Genomic DNA, 23,291 nt, shown 5'->3' with positions numbered 1-23,291 from the left:
ATCTGACGAATATGGAAGCTCTTTACTTGAGACTTCTGATCAACTAAACACGGATGTAGCCTGATACTGGTCAAAATACCAATGGCAGGATGGCCTTTCATGGTTTCCTCTTGAGTGTGTAAGAAATCTGGGTGTTCGGAAAGTAGGGGCTTAATGTAACTTCCTAGCTCCGCCATGCTGGGTGGGGACGGGGTCATGCTCTGAATTAGCTGCATGCTTCTGAATGTCAAAGCTCAGTGTCTTTTCGCCACTATTACTGTACTCATTCCGCTCAGGCAGAACAGTATTTCCGACGCAGTTGCTATCTGAAAATGGCTCTCGGGCCGTATGTTGCTCAGCCGAAGCATATTAGACCGTTTCACAACGTGAAGATCCTGGAGCAGCTTCATAAGTTGTAGAATCTCGCAGAAAAATTCTGGGCTTGTGCCCGGTGAAAGGATTCCAAGCTAAGTCGTAGCACGGACGTGAAAGTCCTACATCCTCCGACTCCGGTAAGTGAAGCCAGCCAGACCAGCAGGTGCAAGATCTTCTGGAACCGGTGATGAACCTGCTCAACCATCTCGGACAGTGTCCGTGAGTGGATACTATCAATCTTATCAATCAGTGCCAAGCTGTGAGTCCTGTCCAATCAGCGCCTTTCCAAGCGGGTACTATACGGCAAACGTTGGAAGAGCCAAGACACCGAACAACGAAAAGGGTGGAAGCTCCCCTCCCTGAGAAACGTGGCCCGAGAATTGCACGATTGTCAAAATCTAATCTGATGAACTGAGTCTTGGTGGGAGGGGCCCTGCCCGGCGAAATCCCGGAGCTTTCTGAAGAAGAAATTGGTCTTGACATTGGCATGTCATATAAAGATGGGCGTGCAGCTAGGGTCTGCCCGCTCCTTCGACTGCGCTGATCTTCTCACGCTCAAGTTAGCTCCCTAGAATTTGCAGAAGCTTTCTAAGCTACCAAGAATTGGTCTTCGCCTTCATCCAATCAGTGCCGCGACGAGGCTTGTCAGTCTGCAAGATGGGCCTAGAAAAGGACAGCGCTCAGGTTATTTCTGAGGAGCCGGAGACTACCTCATCCCTCCAATCGACGAAAAACCCCTGCACTAATGAGGTCGATGGAAGGAAACCGCCGCCTTTACTCGCCAAGCTGACTGCTGTCGTGGTGATCTCCTGCATCAGTTTTGGCTCCCATTGGAGTACCGGTGTTACCGGAGCCATGAAGAGCACAATCAAGAAGGTTAGTGTTGCCTCAGTCAGACTCAATAAGTGGCTGGAATTCTGAATCTCTTAGCAAATGCATGTTACAAACACCCAATTCTCGCTTCTGGAAGCCAGCGAGAAGTTCATGGCTACCATTCTGCTTCTCGCAGGCGGGATTGTCACCGATCGAGTCGGTGGTGCTCGTAAGTTTCTGCCTCTCCTCAAATGGGTGCAACAATTCTAACTCTATCAGGGATGATCGTTTATGGGAATGCTGTGTATACCGTTGGTTCAATCTTGGTAGCAGCAGCAACCACGGTCAGATCCTTTAGGTTTATGATAGGGGGAAGAATCATCCTCGCACTTGGCGACATTGCGACCCAGACAGCGCAATACAAGATGTTTTCTTCATGGTTTCCGCCCAGCAATGGCTTTGCTTCTACTCTTGGGTTCGAGCTCGCTGTCGGAAAGGTATGCTATTACAGCCTCAGGTTCGTCCACAAAGCTAACCCTGTCAGATCGGAGGATTTGTCGGCAAGTCAACTGCCAACGTTATCGCTAAGGTATGCGCGCCGCGGCTTCCTGGAAATTGCTTCTAACAATTAGCAGCATACTGGCAACTTTGCTTGGGTCTTTTGGACTTCTGTTTTCATGAATCTTTTCACGAACGCAGCGACCGTCTTCTTCTGGATCTTCAACCGTTACTGCGAGAAGCACTACCGTGGTCGCGAAGACAAAGCCACTCAGGAGACCTTGACTGAGAAGAACACGAAATTTGAGATTCGCAAGATATTCCAACTTCCTTGGATGTTCTGGGCAGTCTTGGCCTTTTCGATGTTCCAGACCAGCACCGCCAGTGTCTTCAGCTCCAATGCGACTGAGTTGGCCCAGAAGAGATTCGACGTCGACGCAATCAAGGCGGGTTGGTATAGCGCTTTGGCACAATATGCTGGTAGGTGGCTAGGATTGGTTGTAAGAGGATCTGAGCTAATATGTCCAGGCTTCTTCCTTGTTCCTTGTCTCGGGGTCTTCATTGATATCATCGGCCATCGAGCTTCAGTCTGTGAGTCTATCATGCCAGTTCTAGAGGTGGTATTCGCAACCCGTTGACAATATGACAGTATGCGTGTGCGGCCTTGGGATGTTCATCAGCATGATCCTCGTCAATTTCGCTTCCGCAAAGCAGGGAACCGCCGCATCGTTCGGTATCTATGCTGTGGCCGTGTCGTTGGGTCCCACCTCCATCATCGACGGGATCCGCACAACCTTGTGGCATCAATCTGTGTTTGGGTCCGCGTACTCCTTGAAAGTGACCATGAACAACGCGTATGTTCTCACTCTCATTCTCCCAAGCGTTGATTGACGCATGCTGATATCGCTTTAGAATGACTATCATCATTGGCATCATCACCGGCGCTCTTCAGGATGCAGACAATGACTCCTACCGTCGTGCGGTGCGAGTCTACCTCTTCCTGGCCATTTGCTGTGCCATCGTCTCGATTCTCCTCCTGATCGGATCCTACACTGGAAGAGATCTGGCGCCCCTGCAATGGTCTCGGAAGAAGCGTCTTGCTTTGGGAGCTGAATTCTTCGCGACGCTGCGCGAGCATCATCTGGTGACGCATTATCAGCGAAGCAGACGCATCTCGATTGCATGTTTCACAGTCCTCCTGTTGCTCACGCTTGGCAGCTGGGCTGCGTATATTTGGGGCGCAGCGACGGGCAACCATATATGAGTGACAAGAAGCAGAGATCGATTAAGGCCTCGTCTGACCTAGGAAAGTCAACGATGTGATAGATAGAATCAAGCAATAGTGTTTAAGGCGTTTAATGAAGCCCCGTATTTGTTGGTGATGTGGTAAAAGAAGGAACGACTGCGGGAATTCCCGCTGGCCCCTCGTACTTCCGCATCTGGCCGGCCTCTGGTTGTCTTTGTTCAACTTCGGTTGTGAGCAATTAGTCGGGTCCGAACAGCAACATAGTCCCTCGCCGATATCCTCAATCTGTTTCCGTGCCAAGGCCGGTGCTTCTCTTTGTCTTCACCTGCTATTGATTACCATTCTTAGGCTGTGACTGTTTATTGAGGCCTTCCTTCGTCCACCCCACCATCACTCCCGCATACAAATAAAGCCATCATGCCTCTCACCCCGGGTGAAGGCCATGGCCTGAATGATTGTGAAGGCAGGGAGCCCTGAAATGCCACAAGTACCATCAGCACAAGATCAATGGCCTTCAATAAGATCTTCCCTCATCACCAACATCATGACTACGAGCCCGTTCCCAAGACGGAGACCAGCGGCGACGGCACCACCCCCACAGCCCACGGTTCACGTCGCCGCTACTCGGTTCAGCAGTTCCTCAAGCGGAACCTGACGGCTATCACGATCTCGGGCCTTCTTCTGGTGATAGTCCTGCTGGTGCTCGCCGTCATCGCGGCCATCACCATCGAGCCATTCCGCCAGATTCTGGTGGTAAAGCTCTCCTCAACCACCTCGACAAGCAGCGGCCAACGCCAATGCTTTTCCACAAACCGGCACACCACGCTCTCGTGCGGTAACTCCACCGCCGAAGCCACGGCGCTGGGCTGCTCGTACGACCCTCTGTCCGCGTGCTGGCTGCACAAGGACTGTCCTCATGACTATGCCGAGGACTTCGCGACCTTCAACGACGGCAAGCCCTTCCAATACTATTATGATCATGAGATGCAGCACCCTATGAAGGACTACACCGAGGTGGGCAACAATGAGCAAGGCTACTATTTCACTGTCACCCGGGAGCATTTGGTGCACTGCCTCTTTCTGCTCAGGCGCGGTCATGATGTCTATAAACGGGGCGATCGGGTGGATACCATGCTGGCGGACACGGGCCATGTTGCCCACTGCGCCAATTTTCTGGCAGACTACTTGCGGCGGCCGGACCCATATTTGGACTCATTGGGAACGCAGGGGCAGACGAATTGTTTCATGTCTTGTAGCTGAAGTGCGATTGTTGTCGTAGGATTGGAGAGTCAGTCAATGGACATATTTTTGGACCATGATGTATACAGGACCTTCACTCCTCTTCCACATCAGACTCCATAGTGTAGAGTCATCTAGATGTCACCGCTCGTTCCTAATTTCTCGTATCCAGGGTTAAGATAAAGAACAATTAGAATTAGTATCTACCAGTTATATATCATACCCATGCACTCACACACTGCGCACAAGCCCAATGCGAACCCATAACTATAAATTGAACCCACCATAAGCACTAACCTTAGCAGCCTGCAACGAGTAGAAATTCTGTGGCCCCAGGCTCCAAGGGCCGGCCTCCAGATCCTCTCCAGCCCTCAACCCTAGCTGGGAGTCTCCCCCTTCCTCCCTCTCCACTCCATCATCACTCGCCCGGCCCACTCGCCGATAAGTACACCCCCTGCCCCGCGCCTTACACTCCAGACACGGCACTCCTCCATCACACGACTTTTTCAGCCGCGCACATGCATCGCACGCATGCCGCTCTTTGCCTCCTGCCCGGGCCTCGGGGATCGTATAGCCGGATCGGAGGCGCGCGGAGCAGGATTTCCAGTGGCGGCGGAGGACATCCCTATGCCTAGACTTGAGCTTAAACCTGGTGGGGAAGGGTCTTGGAAATGAACTTGGTGGTACGTACCTGCGTTTGTAGCTCGATGTGCAGAAGGAGCACCGGTACGGTTTGTCTGCGCTGTCTGGTTTTGATCAGTATGGCTTATAGAAGGTCAAACTGGTCTGAAGTGCACTAGGATGAGGATATTTAAGATAAAAGCGTACGCACGGGATGATATGTGGCGCTTGTAGTGGTCTATTCGGTGGAAGGTTGCGGCGCACGGGGAGCAGGTCCATGTGGGGAGTGGGTTGAGAGCTGAAGGCTTTGGTCGATGGGTCATGGTGTAATAGCACAGGTCTAATAGGCTACTGTGCGCTGGAGAGTGGGAAGTAAAGGGTAAAATCCATGATGACGAGGTGAGAAGAAGAGAAGAGGAGGCAGTGACGGAACGAGGGTGGGGGAATCCCGCCGGGCTCGGGATACAAACAACTCCATCCCAGCTGAACCATGGAAGACCACCTTAGTTGGTTATTATGCAGTGGCACCGTACAGCCGGGATTCCTCCACCATCTATACGCGGATTCCCCCCACTTGCTTCAGCTTCACTTGACATATAAAGACCGGCGTCGCTTTGGACTGTGCTTCTTACTCTCTCATAATCTATCACAGCACAGTTCCAACCCATCTCATAGGAATCATCTTATCCTCCCAAAACTATTCACCCCATCTCCCCAAGCAGGCAAATATGACAGTCCAGCAAGACAGCCATCTTAGTGACCACTTCAACAACTGGCCCAACGTCCAAGGGGTGAGTAACCTTACTCTTACTGCTAGCTCTTCTTCTAATACACTTTCCAGTTTGATGCCAACTACGAAGTCAAAGACCAGGTCGAACTTCCCGTGGAGGGTCACTTTCCGGGCTACACTGCCGGCACGCTTTATCGCACTGGACCAGGAAGCTATAAAGTTAACACCGAACAAGGCGAAACTCTCGAACTCAGTCACTGGTTTGATGGATACAGCCAGACCCATCGCTTTCAGCTGGTTGGTCCAGACGGCGATCATCCCCTGCGCGTATACTACAACTCCCGCTTCTCGACAGACCTCTTGATTGAACAAACCCGTAAATCAGGAAACTTCAAACCCATCACCTTCGGACAGAAGCGCGACCCTTGCAAAGCTGTCTATGACAAAGTTCAGACGGAGTATGAGCCAGCCAACAAGCCCCCACATCCCTCCGCTGAGAACGTGGGTGTCACCCTATCGGTCAACATGCCAGGACTAGGAACCGAAACCAGTGACCGCTGGGACACATCCATGGGGATCAAGACCCTGTGGGCTAAGACCGACCACAACATCTACAAGCAACTGGATCCCGTATCCCTGGAGCCGATCAGTCTTGCCCGCCAGCAGAACCTCCAACCGGACCTCGCAGGCGAAGGGACCGCCTCGCATGCTCGCTCAGACCCGAAGACCGGCGATGTCTTCAACTACAACCTCGCATTCGAGCCCGAGCCCACATATCGTGTCTTCCGCATCTCAGCCTCGACCGGCGAAACCACGATCCTGGCGACCTTCCCGGCCACGCCCGCCTACCTGCACTCTCTCTTCCTCACCGAAGACTACGTGATCCTCTGCGTGTGGAACGCCCATCTCGACGTGTCCGTCTTCCAAACACCACCATACAGCACACTCGACGCGATCCAGCCATTCGATCCGACCAAGCCATCCATGTGGTACGTCGTCGATCGCCAGGGCACGCAAGGTCTAGTCGGCACATACAGCGGCCCACCATTCTTCTGCTTCCACAGCATCAACGCCTGGCAAGAACCCTCTCGCAGCTCCACCGCAACCGAGCGCAGCATCGACATCGTCGCCGACCTGGTCAAGTTCGACAACACAGACTTTCTCTTCTCCCTCTACTACGAGAACCTCCTCTCAAACACCAGCCCCGCCAAAGCCCGCCTCGCAACCGGCCGCACCGAAACCACCCGCTCCACGATCTCCCGCTTCCGCCTGCCCCTCATCCCCACGACCCCACGGCCCGACCCCGCCCAACAGGCAACCCTAGAACGCGCAAGCTGCAAGCCCATCTCCCCCGAACTCCCGACCATGAATCCCGCCTACGTCACCCGCAAGCACCGGTACACCTACGCCATCGGCGCGCGCGGCGAATCCACCTTCTTCGACTGCATCATGAAGCTCGACAACGACCACGCCCCGGACACACCACTCATCTGGGCCCAACACGCACATTCCCCTGGGGAACCCATCTTCGTAGCCGACCCCGAGGGCACCGAGGAGGATGACGGGGTGTTGTTGAGTGTCGTGTTGGACGGACACTCCGGGAAGAGCTATCTGCTTTGTCTGGACGCAAGGGATCTGTCGGTGATGGGGAAGGCGAGGGTCGATGGGCCCGTGGCGTTTGGGTTTCATGGGCAGCATGTTCCTGCCGAACGGGGGATCCCGACGGGGGATTATTAGGTGGACTTTCTGGCTGAGGATTATTTGTTCTGGTGTGCTTATCTTTCGGTTCTGTTTTCCTCTCTCTTTTGTTTTGTTGTTCGCTGGACTGGTTTGAATTTCGGTTACCTTTGAGGTAGGGATGTGGAATTTTTATGAGTTATGGAATTTAAATTGACTGGAAGACATTGTGAGGACTGTGCGCAAATATGACTTCTCTGATTAAGGATCTCGGTCATAGGGAGGGCAGGCTTTCGTATCATGCAACGCATGCGTCAGAGCCAGACCCTTGATACGACTATAGATTCAACCTCTCGAACCCCTACTTCCGCAAGGACTCCACGGAACCACGCTCAGACAATTAGGAAAACACAACCGACCCAACCGTGCATCGCTGAGGACAATATCGAGTAGAAAGTGGCACATGCAACCATGAATCCCAGACTAGTCACATAACTCTCACCGACCCAGAAACTCACCGCACAAAAACCTCCACAAGCACCTCATTACTCCACCCTGGCTTCAACCCCATCCCCTTCCACGCGGCCAACACATCGACCGCCAGGACTCTGGCGTCATCACCACCGACCTTCCACACCGTCGTCGGGGGCACCGGCTTGCCCAGAATGGTGACCATGAAATTATCCTCGATGTTCCAGTCCGGCAGGTTGGAGAAGTACAGGCCCAGCGTGCCCAGGGCCTTGAGGTTGATGTCTGCACGGAGCCGGCCGGTGTCCTCGACGTAGATGTCGGAGTTGACGAGCGCGGCGGCGCCGGTCATTTTGCCGAGGAGGCCTAGGACTGCTGCTTTTGTCGTCGTGGTGCTAGGCTCAGCTGCAGTCTCGGGGGCGTTGGTGCTTGGGGTCGGAGCTGGGGCTGAACACTTGGGCTTGTGGGTTGGGAAGGAGTGCACGGGGTACGCGCTTAGGATCTCCCAGCCTTTGTGTTTGACTTCAACGGACACTAAGGCTTTTGTGTCCGTGATGCGTAGGTTCTCGGCAATCTTGCCGCTGGTGTGGGCGCGCACGATGTACTCGCCTTCTGAGTCAGGGTGGATCCCTGGAAAGTCGAGGAGGTGGACGATCGATGTTCGGGTTGCGCTGGAGATGTTGAATAGACCTAGGATACCACTTCCGGTGCGCGCCCAGCCGGTGTAGGTGCCAACACGCAGGACGTGACCTTCATTGTAGTCGTGGTAGATGTCCAGAGTACGGCCGATCACATCGGGGCGGAGGATGACGGTGGCGCCGTGGATCGTCGGGGCGGTCATCTGATCGATGATGGCGAGGTTGTGCTTGCCTGGCTCGTCGGTGATGTAGATCGGGCCGCCGGACACGCAGCGCGCCGCGGCATGGAAGCCCGCGTAAGGGTGGCTGGTTTGGAACATGTCCCAGTCGGGGACGACGTTCAAGAACCGTGTGAGGAGGGCGTTGTGGGCGTTGCAGAAGACGTGCCATGGGTGGGAGGATTCAATGTTGGGGAAGAAGTCGTCCGAGTTGCGGAGTGGGATGGTGGGCTTGTTGGTTGGCAGTTGTGAGTGGAAGATGGCTTGGGGTATCATCGACATGCATGAAATTGCTCTTGTGCTGAAGTGCTTCAGTGTGGAGATGGACCATGCATCCAGGTACGAGTTGATAAATCTCTTGCGGTCGGCTGGGTCTTTGATGAGATCGAGGAAGAACTGCGCGTCTGCTTTGACCGAGTCGACGCCGATAGACGCGAGGTAGTTATAGAAATCGTCATAGAACCTCTGGATATCATCGGGATCAATGGCTAGTATCGACCCACGGTCGAAGGCGTGTGCGATCGCGCCTCCCACTGCCGGGTCTTTGATCTGCACTCTCTTCGTCTTGTACTTCTTAGCGAGCTCGCCATCCGGAGAGATACCTCCCCAGTATCCGAGCATGGCATGCCAAACTGCAATATGATCAATGTTCGGATGAGTGGTCCGAATTTTCTGTATTGTCTGCTTGAAGCCCTTGGGAAAAGCATCAGGATTGCCCTCAAATTGTTTCCATCCTCTCCTGAACTGAGACTCGTCCTGATCCAGTGTCTGCCAGTTGTCGTCGATGATCAGGTTAGCTATTTTGATGCCATGTGATTTCAGCGAATCCAGCCCACGGAGGATTTTCTCTTCTGTGAGATCCTGTCCAAGCCCATTCCAGGTACAGTATGTCAAGCCGTCGTACCATTCAGCGAGCCATTGCGCCTTGACATCCTTTTCGACCACCACGATATCATCCCCCGGAGGCGAAACCGGGGTTGGCACACGAGCCGACTCAACGTGCTCAGCAAAAGGCCTTGTCAATTTCCGGGCCTCGTAAATCACAGCACTCATAGCCACCTCGAAATCATGAGCAGCCGAAGCCAGAACCTGAAACTTGGATTCCTGGGTATTATCATTCTTGGTCTTGACCACCACAGCACCGTCTTCACCAGACCCAAACAGCGTCAGTACATTGTCCAGCCCCGACACGCCCAAAAGAACCACATGAACCCCATCAGTCCGCAGAAATGAGCAGAGAATTGCATCCTCACTCAACGCAAATTTGCCCTTCCCATGCCTCGGCCCAAGCCACGGGCTCCAGATCCGCACCAGGGCGAAATACCGCGCTACGGATGCCGGCACGCCGAGAGCCAGCGTCGTGAGCCCCGACTCTCCACCGTGAGCTGCAGCAACCGCGCCAGCGATATGCCAGAGATCCGACCCCGGCGCTTCGCTCCTGCGCGGCTGGACATGGACCTCCGAGGAGAGGCTCTCAAAGTACTTCGCGAAGTCCGTCGCCGAGGCCGGCTCCTCCGAGTCGAAGCTTGGCGTCCGCGTGGGGAAGAGCAACTCCCCGTCGCTGATGTGTTGCTGCTGGTTGACCCACTGCCATTCTGCGTCGGGGTTGACCCGGTACCGCACGGTGAATTGGGCGTGTCCCGCGTTGGCGGGCGGGGCGATCTCGGCAGTGAAGACGTTGCGGAAGTAGTGGTACTCCTCTGCGTTGCTGTTGATGAGCGGCGCTACGAAGGAGTCGCAGCGCTGAAGCGGCAGTGCTGTCCATTCGGGGCTGCTACCGTTGATGTTATGCCATACGTGAACTTCCCATGGCTGAATGGGGAACGTCGTGCTGGACTCCAAGACTACCGTGAAGCGAAGCTACCCTTTGTCAGTCTATGACAACCTAGCTAGGATTATCGGTAGGCTTACCGACTCGGCGGCCTTGAGACAAGTTATCTGGCCCAGAGGCGGATAGCTGGTTACTCGAGCGAACAGACTCATCTGGGCTGGCCGGGTGAATTTAACCTGGGACTTCTTGATATACTTGGGGTCGGGTCCGCAAATGGGGAGCGTCGATCTATATCTGGTGTCGGACTGCATCGGGAATGACTGTAGAAGTGGTAATGATGAAGAAAGGTATAACCGTGGCTGGGAATGGAGAACAGCATAGAAGTCTCCAGTGTGTCCAGATGAAGGCAATGTCCTGATCCATGGGGAGGATGGAAGGAGGAGTGGATGAATGTGGAGAGAGCGGATGATGAGGTGGCGATGCGGTGAGGGGAAGTCTACCCCCCATTGGCGTGGAGCTCAAGCTCCCATTCCTTAAGGTATCAATGCATCTTAATTCAATCGACGCATGAATGATCCAATTGACAGAATTATAGCATTGCATTACACAGTAATTTCCTTCTATATACATTTACTCATACATTCATTTCCAATATAGCTCCGGATCTCAATTACTCAATCTTGATGGTCAACTTTCCGAAGTGCTTCTGGGCCCACTGTATGTTTGATTAGCGACTGTGCAACCACGCCGAGGGGCAATCAGCTTACCATGTACTCATAAGCCTCCTTGGTCTTCTCCAGAGTGAAAACCTGCTCGTCCACCACCGGGTGAATGTCGTTGGCCTCAATCGCCTTAACCATGTCGTTCATCATAGCCTTGCTGCCGACGTAGATACCGCGCACCGTGCAGATGTTGCTCAGCGTAGCGAGAACAGGGGGCTGCGACTTGGGGTCGGCACCTCCCACAAATCCGATGATGCTGATCACACCTTCGTACTTGATGCACTTGAAGCTCTGCTCCAGAGTGCCGCTGCCTCCGACCTCCACAATGTGATCGACACCAGCATTATCGGGAGTAAGGCTGCGTGCCACCTCGCCCCAGTTGGGCTGAGTCTTGTAGTTGATGATGTGGTCAGCGCCGAGCTCTTTCAGCTTCTTGGCCTTCGCATCCGACGAAGTGGTTGCGATCACCGTGGCACCAGCGGCTTTGGCAAACTATATTCCTCGTCATTAGCTCTCCGAATAACAGCATATGAAGAGTAGACTACCTACCTGCAAGGCGAACATGCTAACACCGCCAGTTCCCTGCACCAAGACCGTTTGTCCAGGCACCAGAGGCCTAATGCCATACAGCGCATTCCAGCTTGTGAGAGCTGCACAGGAGAGAGTGCTGGATTCGAGGTAGTTCAGGTTCTTCGGGGCTCTGACAAGACCGTTCTCGTTGAAGACTCCATACTCGCGGAGAGTGCCGTCAATCATACCACCAAGGCCAGAGCTGGTGCCTTTGGGGTCGATGGGATCGTATTGGTGCAACTGGTTGAATAGGGTGACGACCTTGTCTCCCTTCTTGAATTGCGAGACCTTGGGACCAGTCTCGACCACCTCACCAGCACCGTCGGAGCCAGGCACAACTGGGAAGTTAAGAGGGAAGGGATAGGTTCCCTGTAGCAGTCGCACGAATCATTAGTCGATGAGATACCAGGATTAAGGCGGGAATGATCGCGAATTCTGGAGCATACCTGGGGGATGATCAGGTCGCGGTAGTTGAGCGAAGCAGCGTGGAATTTCACCAGCACCTCATTCTCCCCGACCTTTGGGACGGGTGCCTCAGCGAACTTCAGGGCATCGAATCCATCTTCCTTGTTCTGAACGGTCCACTGCTTTTGAGTCGAGGGAGCCATGTTGTAATAATTGGGGTCTTGAGAATTCACCGAGTACAGCGCAGTGCAGATTATACAGAAGAAAAGCTATGAAGATTCGCAGAAGCCGTTGAAGCTTTCGGCGGGGGAGCTCTGAAATATAGAGAAAGCAGTTTGGATTATTGACGTAAGAGGGCGAGCTCCACCACAGTTGAACTTATGATTAATAAGTCATAATTGAAGGATTGACGCTCAAGAACGGTCCGACAACCGCCCGACACGGAGACATTCTGTTGGAATTGACGAATCAGTGACTTAATTCCTCCTTCGACATGATTCTCCTGGCTCAGAAAGGTAGGCAGACCTTGGGCGAAAGCTTCAAGACATTGCGGAAGAGTGGGGCCTCATGGTCTTCTGTATCGTGGACCTTCTAGAATGCCGAGCCGTGGACACTGCAGTGCCGGCCGGCCGTACCGGAATAGTCTACATCTCGATGTTCTCGAGCTCATACGGCCCCGAGTGACAATGATAGAAGTAAATCGCGGAGCTCCAGCGCTATGAAAACTGAGAGATTGAGTAGCATGCTGCTAGCCGTGCTGTAGTTGAGCAAGGGAGGTGATTCTAGTGAGAGGCTGAAAGGCTGAAGAAGATTATCAGCCCCACTTCTCACTGCCTTCTTCGGGCTTTCCGCCGCCTTACCTTTTCTACCGCCACCAGAACTGCATCCCAGCAACTGATATTTCCATGCATCCAAGATTATCAGATCAATTTATTCTCTGATAGATTTTAGCTCCATTCAATGTCTGAATATCACCGATTTCTTTCAACCTAGAGGAAAAGCGACACGAAACTAGTACATCGTCACCAGGTTGACTTGACATCGAGGCGGGGCAAAAGTAAACAGCTTCGTATGCCGTTGTGTGTTGGTGGGCCAACGAGCGTGTGCCCCCCATTGCCCGAGGGAGACAGCAACCTTTCGTTTCTACTTATAGGGCTCTAGAAATAAATGGTGGGGATCCCTCCACAGTCTGGATTCTGGAGAAAGGATCAGTATCGTCAAAGAGAGTTGAATCCCGCCTCAACGCATAGTCTGTTCGCGGTCAGACTCCTGAAGCGACGGGACAATCGAGATATGGCGCAATAAATTGTTGCGATGGGCTGGCCATGGGACCTAGGTATAAGACATAACCAAGCCCAATCAACCATCAATAAAGCATAATAGAGTGCTCCCTCCTCGGGAGTAAGCACTTGCACTTGTCCAGACATGAAGATCACTGTGCGCACGGGACATAGACTACAACAGGAGGGGTAACTGCAATAGTGCAATCAAACCCCATTCTTTCCCCTCCCCCGCTCCAGCACCGGATTATATATCATATTGCTGGTCCTGCCCACGTGTAAGCTGAGTTTCCAGAATTTTTCTACAGAGTATTTCACACGAAGCACATCGTAAGCCTCCTATTCGACAGCATGTCTCTCGGACGTACCTTTAAGCTTAACTCGGGCTACGAAATCCCAGCTGTGGGACTAGGGACCTGGGTACGTGGCTATTGCTTCAAGTGAAAATGTGGCAGTCTAACGAGTTCAGCTTTCCAAACCGCATGAAGTCGAAGACGCTGTCGAGGCTGCTCTTCGGACAGGGTATCGCCATATCGACGGCGCAGTGATCTACAGGAACGAGAACGAGGTCGGAAGAGGTTGGAAGAAGTCGGGTGTGCCGCGAGAACAGATCTTCGTAAGTCTCTTGCTCTGAAGCACTCGGTCAAATATGAATGGTGATTGATCTTTCGACGATCAGATTACTAGCAAGCTCTGGAACACACATCACCGCCCCGAACACGTGGAAGCGCAACTCGACAAGACTCTCGAAGACCTTCAGACCGATTATCTGGATCTATACCTGGTGTGTTGGCCTCCACGCCCATATATTGCTGCCGTTGCTGAGAGACGATAGATCCATTGGCCGGTATCTTTCGAATATGCCGGGGAAGATCTGAAGCCCGTCGACCCAGTTACCAAGCGATTCAAACTAGCCGATGTCCCCATTGCCGACACCTGGAAGGCCATGGAGAAGCTGGTTAAATCAGGCAAGGTCCGGAGTATTGGTGTGAGCAATTTCACCCAGGAACATGTCGAGGAGCTCCTCAAGACCGCGGAGATTCCACCAGCTGCGAACCAGATCGAAGCGCATCCGTATCTCCTGCAGCCAAAGTTGACACAGTATCTCAAGGATAAGGTAAGCGGTCCTTTTTCGCATTACCTTCACCAGTGCAAGTTGAGCAAAGCTGACCTAGCGCAGAATATCCTCCCTATCGCATATAGTCCTCTTGGTAACAACCTCGCTGGCCTCCCACGGTATGACTATTTATGCCCTCAGCTCCAGCTTAGTCTCTGACTGATCAAAAAAAGTGTCATCGACGACCCATTCGTTAAAGAGTTGGCCAGTTCATTGAACAAAGATCCAGCCCAATTGCTGATCTCCTGGGGCGTACAACGAGGGACAGCCGTGCTATCCAAGAGCGTGACACCGTCCCGAATCGAGAGCAATTTCCAAGGTACGATACTCCACTGTACGCTTCCCATGAATACATTTTCTGACTGAGCGAACTTCCAGACTTCATCCTTCCCGATCCGATCTTCGAAACTCTAAATCGACTGGACCGCCATGTCCGATACGGACTTCCTTTCCAGTGGGGTCTGGATATCTTCGGAGAGGAGGGTACCGAAGAGATCGAAAGACGCGCTGAAGAGTTCGCGGCGAAGCAAAGAGAGCAGGCATGATAATATGTCCGATATGGAATTCCTCTCCTGGCGAAGCATCGGAATATATAGCAGCGTACAGTCCGCTCCGTTGAACATGTATTTCCACAATCGTCACGAACACACGTGTAACAAACGAACTGCCCTCGCTTAGCGATATGTAAACCATCACACAGAAGTATGATAGGTCGGTCGTGCATCATGACACATGCACACATGCAACCGGGAGCGCAATGAGCAACACCAGCACCAGCAGTAGACATGATCCGAAGCGCACCCAAACCGAAATTCGTCTATCCGGCAGTCAACCTTTACGACCCGAACTTCAACACCACAATAGTCACAGAAACCCTTAAACTATCCCTACAATTCTCTTTAACCTCCTGTAATCACATCCGCCGTCAAGAACAAAGGGAATAATAGAGAGATGCCCACGACATCAAACCGAATAACCAAACCACTGAAGCGCGGGGGCGTCCGACGCGCATCACGCAACAAACCAAACCAACAACCCTCACCAACCCTCCAAACCAAGCTCCAAGCCCTCAGTCCCCAGCAAAAAGCCAGTAAGTCACGAATCCCTCCTCCCGGCGGCCCGCCCATCTCAACGCGCACCCCCGGCCCCCGCGTGAAACGTGACACTAACCGCACGCCAGAGCCACGACCTCGACCACCTCAAGAGCAGCCCCTAATCGAGCGCACCAACAACCTCCCACTAGACGAATTCATCAACCTCTACGTCGCGCAAGAGGACTTGAGCATCACCGCGAAGGCGCAATTAGAACCGCAACAGGAGAAGCAAGAGCAAAAGCAAACCTACGCGCTCGACCTCTACACAGCAGCGAGCCTCCCAGCGCGCGTCTTCGAGCAATGCTTCGCGCTAATCGAGGAGACGTCCGCGACCGCGTACCGGGCGTCCTCGATCGGCTGGTCACCGCCCAAAAAGCGGAGTGAGATGCGGTTGCCGGATATGAAGTATCTGGTTTTACGGCGGGCATCATCCGGTGGGGAGGGGGGAGCTGATTCTGGGCCTGAGGCTGATGCTGAGGCCGACGTGCTGGGCTTCCTCTCGTTCATGGTCACGTACGAGGACGGCTTCGAGGTCGTCTACTGCTACGAGGTGCATCTGGCGGCCGCGATGCAGCGGCAGGGGCTCGGGGCGCAGCTGATGCGCGTGTTTCTACGGATCGGGGAGCGGGTGGGGATGCAGAAGGCCATGTTGACGGTTTTCAGGGCGAATGGGGCGGCAATCCGGTTCTACGAGCGGTTGGGGTTCCGGGTCGATGAGAGCTCGCCCCGGCCGCGGAGGTTGCGGAATGGGACGGTCAAGGATCCGGATTATCGGATTCTGTCGCGGGTTTATGATCAATGATTGGAAGAGCGCCCACTTGCGAAAAAGCAGGGCTACGGGGAGTGTGTCACGCCAACTAGGCTTCTATTGTATATAATACAGACTTGGTATATTTTACACTTGCTTGACGTCCTTACCCCTTACTCCCGGGTTGTCGTGCTCCCATTCGTCGCGGAGTGCCGCGAAGATGGTATCCGCCAGCAGGATGGAAAGACCCAAGCTCCATACGAGGGTGATGGCGTAGAAGAAGTTGGCATTGCCCGAGCCGGCGTAGATCCAGAGGTGATAGAAGGCTGGTCCCAGGAGCGTGGCGTAAAGCAGCGCCGAAACGGCGAAGAAGGTGTATCGCATGACTGGTCATCGTTAGCAGTGGACAGCAAAGCTCAGCGAGTAGAGACTCACGAGGGAAGAGATGTCGGTAAAGCGGGAGAAGTGCAAAGTATAGCGAGGCGTCAGATATGCTGGGATAGGGCTTGAAGACGGCGAAAATTCCCAGCAAGGAGCTAAGCACGAACAGCGGTTGTCTTCGCAGCCGAATCGTCAGGCCGCCCATATATGAAGCCAAATGTAGCCAGAAGACACCGAGGAAGAACTCGCGGAAGGAGTCGAAGATCTCGATGAAGAAATACCACCAGAGACCAACGTTGGGTGTAAGATCGGGGACAAGCAATTGGAATCCATATGTGGCAGACATAAATGCCTTGAAGTCTCCGATCAAGAGGCTCGATACCCCAAGCAGGCCGACAATGCTCAGGAGGAAGATTGCGAGGTGCTGGAGAGCGAAGACGGCTGTGCTGGGGCACGATTTGGCTGTCTGAGCACGCTGGTCATAGCACAGGAGCATGAGCGGGATGAAAAGCAACGCGGGGTAGATCGATAAGTATGATGCAAAGCCCAGTGCGAGCATTGAATTGAAAGCCTTTCCCGTGACGGCACTTGAGATCGCGTATAGAATTCCGGTCGACGTGAAAACGGCTGTGGATCGGCCCAAACATGTTGCGATGGTGAAGGGGTTGAACAAGTACCTGGCAGCATTAGCATTGGGTTTTATTCCGATTGTTTGATTGAGTCTCAGTACCATGCTGCAACTGTCACCCCATCCCATCTTATATGCTTCCGTGTCGCAGAATAGGATCGCCCCGAAACTGCCCACCCTGACTCCGAGATTCTGACCAATGCGTTCGCGTTCAGAAGATCGATCAAGGAGTATAGCACAACCGTCGGAAAAAGGAAGGCTTGCGAGGTCGGAAGTAGCGAGAAAATGGGGAGGAGGAGGGGCGCCTTTGAATTGTCAGTTCGGTCATCCGCATTGATCCTATTGAGCGCCGTCCGTACCTGGTGAAAGACGCCTCCGTCATAAGGAGAGACATTTCGAGTGTAGAGAAAAAGACCCTCTTGTACTGGAAGAGAGTAAGCCTCCGTCATTTAGCATTATGTGGCCGTGTCCAAGAGACTCACGTCGTTTGAAACTGGTTACTGGCGTGGAGACCTCAACTCGGCCCGTCAGTAAATCGGGGAGCGAAGGGAACAGCACCAGAAGCAGAAGTCGCAGAGCAAAGGCACCACCGAACACGGCGGCTTTTCTGCGATCAAGCCCCATGCTATGTTAGATCAGTCTGCAGAGTCAGAGCATGCCGGGAGTGACTTGAGCATGAACGAGAATGAGTAAGGAAATGGAGTAAGATGGGGTGAAGCCAGATGGTTGTTGTTGGCTTCACGTGCCAAGTGGTGGTGGTGGAACTGCTCGAATTGGAAACCTCCGCGCATTTCCCTTTTCCGCAGCGCACGGACCACGTCCGCGCCGCTGCTCCAAAAAATCCAAAGAAAAAAAAAAAACTTATCAACGATTTTTCTGGTTATCGGATCTTCCTCTCAATCACCCACCCCTCAATTCTCAAACCAGCCTTCCATTGCAAAGATGGCTAAGATTAAGAAGAAGGGTTCGCAATTTTTTAGTTCTTTGCAATCGAATCCATGCTGACGTGAAACTCAGGAACCTCTGGCCAGGCCAAAAACTACATTACCAGAACGCAGGCAGTGCGCAAACTTCAGATCTCCCTGCCTGACTTCCGTCGACTATGTATCTTCAAGGGTATGGCTTACATCTTGATTATACGACCAATACTGCGGCCATTGTGACTGTCCCTCGTGCTGATTCGTTTTTTCTTGATGTCTGACAGGTATCTATCCCCGTGAGCCTCGCAACAAGAAGAAGGCCTCGAAGACTTCGACCCCCAACACCACTTTCTACTACACCAAGGATATCCAATACCTGCTGCACGAGCCGCTCCTCCGCAAGTTCCGCGACCAGAAGGCGCTTGCGAAGAAGATCGCCCGTTCCCTTGGCCGTGGAGAAGTTAGCGATGCTTCTCGTCTGGAGAAGAACCATGCGCCGAAACTTACCCTCGACCATGTCATCAAAGAGCGCTACCCGACCTTTATCGACGCCCTGAGAGATCTCGACGATGCTCTTTCCCTGCTCTTCCTTTTCGCTAACCTTCCTTCCTCTACCCACGTCCCTCCCAAGACCATCGCCCTTTGCCAGCGCCTCTGCCACGAGTTCCAGCACTACCTTATCACCACTAACTCTCTGCGGAAATCCTTCCTCTCGATCAAGGGTATCTACTACCAGGCTACCATTCAGGGACAAGATATCATGTGGCTGGTTCCCTACCGATTCGTGCAGCGCGTCAACGGTGATGTCGATTACCGTATCATGGCCACTTTCGTCGAATTCTACACCACCCTCCTAGGATTTGTCAACTACCGCCTGTACTCCACCCTTGGTCTCAGATACCCCCCCAAGTTCGATACCCGGAGTGACGAGAACGGTGCCGAATTGGCGGCTTTCACCCTCGAAGGACGCTCGGTCGGCGAGGCCCCCAAGGCTATCGAAAGCGGCAAGCAGGCAAGCAAGTCTTCCAACCAGGAGGTCTCGAAAGACGTGCAGGCCAAGGTGGACAAGGTCATCAAGAGCGCTGGTCTCGATCAGACCAAGGACGAGCAAACTGTTGAGACGACAGAAGAGGCGACCGACGCTATCGACAAGTTCGAACCCGCTGCTCCCGAAGCCGATACTCTCCCCCAACCCGACCTGAGCGGCGAGGAGGCCGGCTCCCTGTTCTCTCCGTTCGTTTTCTACATTTCCAGAGAAGCACCTAAGGCACCCCTGGAGTTCATTCTCCGCGCTTTCGGCTGCTCCCGCATTGGCTGGGACTCCGTGCTTGGTGACGGCGCCTTCACACACGACGAGACCGACACGAGAATCACTCACCAGATTGTCGACCGCCCTTCTCTTCCTCAAGAATCTCTCCCCGCCGTTCCCGCCGCCTCGGCCGAGGGTTCCGTCCAGAAGGTCAGACCGGGTACACGCATTCCTGGCAGAACCTACGTCCAGCCCCAGTGGGTTTGGGACTGCATCAACGAGGGCAAGCTCCTCCGTCCCGACCTGTATGCGCCCGGCGAGACTCTTCCTCCCCACCTGAGCCCGTGGGTCAAGCCTACCAAGGGTTCGTACGACCCTCGTGCCGCCCTGGCCGATCAGGAGGAGGAAGGTGAAGCCGCCGCTGCGGAGGAAGAGGACAGCGACGAGGAGATGGAGGAAGCCGGCGAAGAGGACACCAAGGCCGAGGCCGAGGCGCAGGAGTCTGAGGCTGAGAGCGACGAGGAGTCCGACATCAACGGTGGTATGGATGTTGCTGGCACCGACGACGAGAGCGACAGCGACGAGGAAGCGGAGGAAGACGAAGACTTCGGCGGATTCGAGGACAACGAGGCCGCGTCCGAGTCCGAGGACGAGGAGGAAGCCGCTAGGTCCCAGCACCAGAAGGAGCTAGAGGCCGAGGCTGCCGGTCTCCCGTTCTCCTCCGGAGCCGCGGGCGAGACGAAGAAGAAGCCGCAGTCCAAGAAGATCGCGTCCAAGAAGCGCAAGGAGGAAGAGGAGTTGGAGCGACAGAAGATGATGATGAGCCGGAAGAAGCGCAAGCTGTTGGAGAAGATGATGTACTCGAACAAGAAGAAGGACGAGGAGGCGGCCAAGCTGCGCTCCAAGCGGAGAAAGCTGGAGAAGGCCGGCCAGAAATAAGCGGTGACAGGGCGCATCAAAAGTGGATTTCTAGAGTGTGTATGTGTGATATTAGAATGATATCCTTGCTGGGGTATTGGAGACATTTGACTCTTTGGCGTCTTGCATAGTGCTTTATTGATTAGAAACTTATTTTCATCACGAGATTGTATCCTGGTTGCATAGTAGCACTTTCTCGTATTCAATTGTATAGATGGGCCTTTTCAAAGGGAGAAGGGAAGTATAGCTACCTTATCCCCGGCTGTTTCGGCTCGCTGTCGGCGACTTGCATAACACCGTGCTTCGCGTGGAATTTGCTAGGCTCCTCAAATCCACTAAATAAGCCCCTTACAACTCACCTCCATTATTTTCATGAGCACCTACCATATTCTCTCCAAGTTACAGTCCCCGAATCACCATTCGAGCCCCAGCAATCAAATCACGTGACGTAGGACATTTTCACCCAATCCGCACGGCCATCGCAGCCTGCGATCTCCCTCTTCCACATCCTCAGGCAAGAGGATGGAGATTAGGTAGCAATGCGCAAGCCATGGAGTGACATATAGCCAAACTGCACAGTTTCACCACGGCGAAATTCACGCAGCAGCCCAATGCTTTGCGCCTGCGAGCTCTCCAAGCCCGCCGATATCAAACTTTCGAGGTCTAGATTGACCCACCAGACACGATATAACACAAACACTCAAACCCCACCAATTGAGAAAAAGCAAAAACACCAAAGCATACATAACACAAGCTAGGTGGAACCAAAGTGTTACAAAATCCACCCGTGACTTGACCTTGACGTGTGAGACAAACACCCACACCCAATGTCCTCGTCGAATTACTATCCCAGCTCGCCGCGGTTCGGGCCCCCGCAGTCGGCGCAACCGTACACCTCCATCTTCGGAGGCGGCGACAGCAGCCAGGATGACCTGGAACCTTACCCGGAGGAAGATCTAGTTGATGGCGGCGGAGGAGGAGGAGGAGGAGGAGGAGTGGGGGAAGAGTTCCTCGACACCATCATGGAGGAGGATTCCCTGCAGGACGGGAATGATCTATCGGATGACTCTGATTCTACCTACTTGGACAGTGGGAACGAGGAGTCCGAGGTGGATGAGAGGAGCACGCGCCGGGGTCGCCGTGAGGATGACGCGCACAAACGGCCTGTTGATAGGACGACGACGACGATGATGACGACGGGCATCGGGAGTAGTCCTCCGTCGAGTTCGGAGGGCGGAGGATACGGGTATCGGCCCAACCGCTTTCGAGGGCCCGAGTCGACTTGGCGGAATCTTACGGCGGAGGATCGGCAGAATGCGCAGGCGTTGGTTGATCTCCGGGCTAGGGATCTTGCGGCGCATTTGTATAATGCGTCTGCTTTGCGGAGGAGGGCCGTGGAGATTGCGAGGAGGGTTACTGCTACGGCGGGTGGGCGTGGGATCGGTGGTGAAGGGGTCGGGGGGCAGGAGGGCGATGGGGAGGCAACGTTTGCGCCGCCGAAGAAGTGGACGGCGTGGCCCATGCCTGCGGCTGATGTGCCTCGGCCGGGCGAGTTCGTGCGGCGCGCGATTGATGATGCGTGGACGCTGCGCCGGCAGCCCGATCCACGGCCCAGTGCCGAGTTGGAGGAATCGCTTATGGCGGTTATGCTGAGGACGGCCAAGGAGAGGTTCAATGCGCGCCAGTGGGAGACGAGAGCTGCCGCTGGCGTCGGGGCGACTACGCCGCGTGGGAAGCGGAGATCCTCCATGTCGCAGCCCGGAACCCAGGAAGAGAGTGCCGGCGATTGGGAAAGTGAGGTGGAGGACGACGACACGAGGACGGCAGCGACAGCGGAGATGAAGCCCGTTGCTTTACGACCGGTCGTGCAGGCGGACGATGAGAAGTCGCGCCGGCAATTACGGCCGCTGACGAGGAACATCCTCACGCAGTTCGACACGCTACTCATGGGCCTCCACCGTGCCCGCCAGGGCGACCTCGCGCGAGACGACGATAGCTCCGCCAGCGAATGGCAGACTGATACCGAGAGTGTGGTTTCGGGCTCGTCTTCCGTGCAGCAGAAAAGGAAGGGCAGTGAGAAGGAGCGGAGCCTATCGCGAGGGAGAAAACGCACGCGACGCTCCTCCGTCAGATCCGAGTCGAGCGGCCCGCGTTCGCGGAGTACTCGTGTCTCCAGTAGCCGAGCATCCAGCGAGCGCATCTCCTCCAAAGCCAGCTCGAGTCAGCGCTCGCTGTCGCGCGGGTCGTCGCAGCCCCGCGGCCGGTCACGCAGCAGCGACGGCCGACGGTCCGCCAGCCGGGTCCGACTGGGGCTCCGAGACTGGAGTGAAGTGCTCGGCATTGCATCGATGACGGGGTTTCCTGCTACGGTGGTGATGCGTGCGTCGCGGCGATGCGCGGATTTGTTTGGGGAGGACATGGCGTTCCGCACGCTTCACGAAGGCACGGTTCGGCGAGTCGGGGCGGGGGACGGCAATTCAGGGCCGTGGAACTATGTCGAAAGCGAGTCCGAGCCTGAATTTGAGGTTGGATCTCAAGCCGAGCCTGAACCTGAACCTGAGTCTGTGCCATTGTCCAGAGCATCGTCAAAGAAACCACGCTCCCGGGCAACATCCGTCAAAGGTGGCTCTAGATCACGAGCGACGAGTGCCTCGGCGGATGATGCAGCCAGACCCAAGGGCAAAGGAGAGCACCGGAAGGCCGATCTGGTTTGTCCCATTCGGACTTGCGATCGACACTTCAATGGGTTCTCTCGGACGTGGAATCTCAATCAGCATCTGAAGACAATGCACCCTAGTTACCAGCCCCCGGTTTCTACAAGGAAGCCACCGGGTGCAAAGGGGTCGAGAACGAAGGACGGGCCTAGCGATGTTTGAGTAGCCTGCCATCCTACGAACATGGTTTGACTAGTATCTCTAGGCATGCTACAAGTACTTGGGAGGGCGCATAGCTTGGACCGTCAAATCATAGCCGGCGCAGTTGCGCG

The 23,291-nt window shown here is 54.3% G+C and overlaps 11 protein-coding genes across 11 annotated transcripts; 7 read left to right on the top strand and 4 right to left on the bottom strand.

Annotated features, from left to right (window-relative positions):
- Nucleotides 1-1,011: 1,011 nt before the first annotated feature.
- Nucleotides 1,012-2,929, top strand: BO97DRAFT_337067 (putative MFS transporter; the record flags this gene model as incomplete). The annotated part of the gene is made up of 8 exons (XM_025691476.1): nt 1,012-1,230; nt 1,285-1,396; nt 1,447-1,664; nt 1,712-1,756; nt 1,803-2,145; nt 2,194-2,256; nt 2,315-2,519; nt 2,578-2,929. 8 exons carry the CDS (start codon nt 1,012-1,014, stop codon nt 2,927-2,929), a joined length of 1,557 nt encoding a protein of 518 aa, XP_025555101.1.
- Nucleotides 2,930-3,161: 232 nt separating this feature from the next.
- On the top strand, nt 3,162-4,171 carry BO97DRAFT_440543 (uncharacterized protein; the record flags this gene model as incomplete). The annotated part of the gene is made up of 1 exon (XM_025698086.1): nt 3,162-4,171. Exon 1 carries the CDS (start codon nt 3,419-3,421, stop codon nt 4,169-4,171), a length of 753 nt encoding a protein of 250 aa, XP_025555100.1. The 5' UTR covers nt 3,162-3,418.
- A 184-nt stretch (nt 4,172-4,355) lies between these two features.
- Nucleotides 4,356-5,049, bottom strand: BO97DRAFT_362216 (Cys6 transcription factor domain-containing protein; the record flags this gene model as incomplete). Its single annotated transcript, XM_025692458.1, has 3 exons — nt 4,356-4,775; nt 4,842-4,892; nt 4,979-5,049. Coding segments are annotated over 3 exons (480 nt in total), but the record flags the coding sequence as incomplete, so codon positions are not given.
- Nucleotides 5,050-5,306: 257 nt separating this feature from the next.
- Nucleotides 5,307-7,422, top strand: BO97DRAFT_362213 (carotenoid oxygenase family protein). Its single transcript, XM_025692457.1, has 2 exons — nt 5,307-5,562; nt 5,613-7,422. Exons 1-2 carry the CDS (start codon nt 5,500-5,502, stop codon nt 7,236-7,238), a joined length of 1,689 nt encoding a protein of 562 aa, XP_025555098.1. The 5' UTR covers nt 5,307-5,499; the 3' UTR covers nt 7,239-7,422.
- On the bottom strand, nt 7,423-10,703 carry BO97DRAFT_383803 (putative raffinose synthase protein Sip1). The gene is made up of 2 exons (XM_025693386.1): nt 10,414-10,703; nt 7,423-10,362 (listed from the first exon to the last, which is right to left on the bottom strand). Exons 1-2 carry the CDS (start codon nt 10,582-10,584, stop codon nt 7,693-7,695), a joined length of 2,841 nt encoding a protein of 946 aa, XP_025555097.1. The 5' UTR covers nt 10,585-10,703; the 3' UTR covers nt 7,423-7,692.
- Nucleotides 10,704-10,943: 240 nt separating this feature from the next.
- BO97DRAFT_337900 (zinc-dependent alcohol dehydrogenase family protein) lies at nt 10,944-12,173 on the bottom strand (the record flags this gene model as incomplete). Its single annotated transcript, XM_025691507.1, has 4 exons — nt 10,944-10,988; nt 11,041-11,487; nt 11,545-11,934; nt 12,012-12,173. 4 exons carry the CDS (start codon nt 12,171-12,173, stop codon nt 10,944-10,946), a joined length of 1,044 nt encoding a protein of 347 aa, XP_025555096.1.
- A 1,319-nt stretch (nt 12,174-13,492) lies between these two features.
- On the top strand, nt 13,493-15,004 carry BO97DRAFT_383796 (aldo/keto reductase family protein). The gene is made up of 7 exons (XM_025693385.1): nt 13,493-13,670; nt 13,720-13,866; nt 13,930-14,034; nt 14,086-14,367; nt 14,431-14,486; nt 14,541-14,686; nt 14,746-15,004. The coding sequence occupies exons 1-7, from the start codon at nt 13,602-13,604 to the stop codon at nt 14,910-14,912; spliced, it is 972 nt and encodes a 323-aa protein (XP_025555095.1). The 5' UTR covers nt 13,493-13,601; the 3' UTR covers nt 14,913-15,004.
- A 177-nt stretch (nt 15,005-15,181) lies between these two features.
- BO97DRAFT_475536 (N-terminal L-serine N(alpha)-acetyltransferase NAT4) lies at nt 15,182-16,263 on the top strand (the record flags this gene model as incomplete). Its single annotated transcript, XM_025700416.1, has 2 exons — nt 15,182-15,457; nt 15,548-16,263. The coding sequence occupies exons 1-2, from the start codon at nt 15,319-15,321 to the stop codon at nt 16,261-16,263; spliced, it is 855 nt and encodes a 284-aa protein (XP_025555094.1). The 5' UTR covers nt 15,182-15,318.
- A 65-nt stretch (nt 16,264-16,328) lies between these two features.
- Nucleotides 16,329-17,931, bottom strand: BO97DRAFT_383792 (GPI-anchor transamidase subunit GAB1). Its single transcript, XM_025693384.1, has 5 exons — nt 17,701-17,931; nt 17,578-17,642; nt 17,321-17,523; nt 16,645-17,267; nt 16,329-16,595 (listed from the first exon to the last, which is right to left on the bottom strand). Exons 1-5 carry the CDS (start codon nt 17,840-17,842, stop codon nt 16,357-16,359), a joined length of 1,272 nt encoding a protein of 423 aa, XP_025555093.1. The 5' UTR covers nt 17,843-17,931; the 3' UTR covers nt 16,329-16,356.
- A 176-nt stretch (nt 17,932-18,107) lies between these two features.
- Nucleotides 18,108-20,467, top strand: nop7 (mRNA-binding ribosome synthesis protein NOP7). The gene is made up of 3 exons (XM_025694669.1): nt 18,108-18,182; nt 18,236-18,334; nt 18,423-20,467. Exons 1-3 carry the CDS (start codon nt 18,161-18,163, stop codon nt 20,324-20,326), a joined length of 2,025 nt encoding a protein of 674 aa, XP_025555092.1. The 5' UTR covers nt 18,108-18,160; the 3' UTR covers nt 20,327-20,467.
- Nucleotides 20,468-21,132: 665 nt separating this feature from the next.
- On the top strand, nt 21,133-23,181 carry BO97DRAFT_468077 (uncharacterized protein; the record flags this gene model as incomplete). The annotated part of the gene is made up of 2 exons (XM_025699709.1): nt 21,133-22,099; nt 22,139-23,181. 2 exons carry the CDS (start codon nt 21,133-21,135, stop codon nt 23,179-23,181), a joined length of 2,010 nt encoding a protein of 669 aa, XP_025555091.1.
- Between the last annotated feature and the right edge of the window lie 110 nt (nt 23,182-23,291).

The sequence above is a fragment of the Aspergillus homomorphus genome (assembly GCF_003184865.1).
Source record: "Aspergillus homomorphus CBS 101889 unplaced genomic scaffold BO97scaffold_4, whole genome shotgun sequence".
Lineage (NCBI taxonomy): Eukaryota > Fungi > Ascomycota > Eurotiomycetes > Eurotiales > Aspergillaceae > Aspergillus > Aspergillus homomorphus.
The sequence above is the reverse complement of the archived record's forward strand: the minus strand, read 5'-3'. Positions and strand labels throughout refer to the sequence as shown.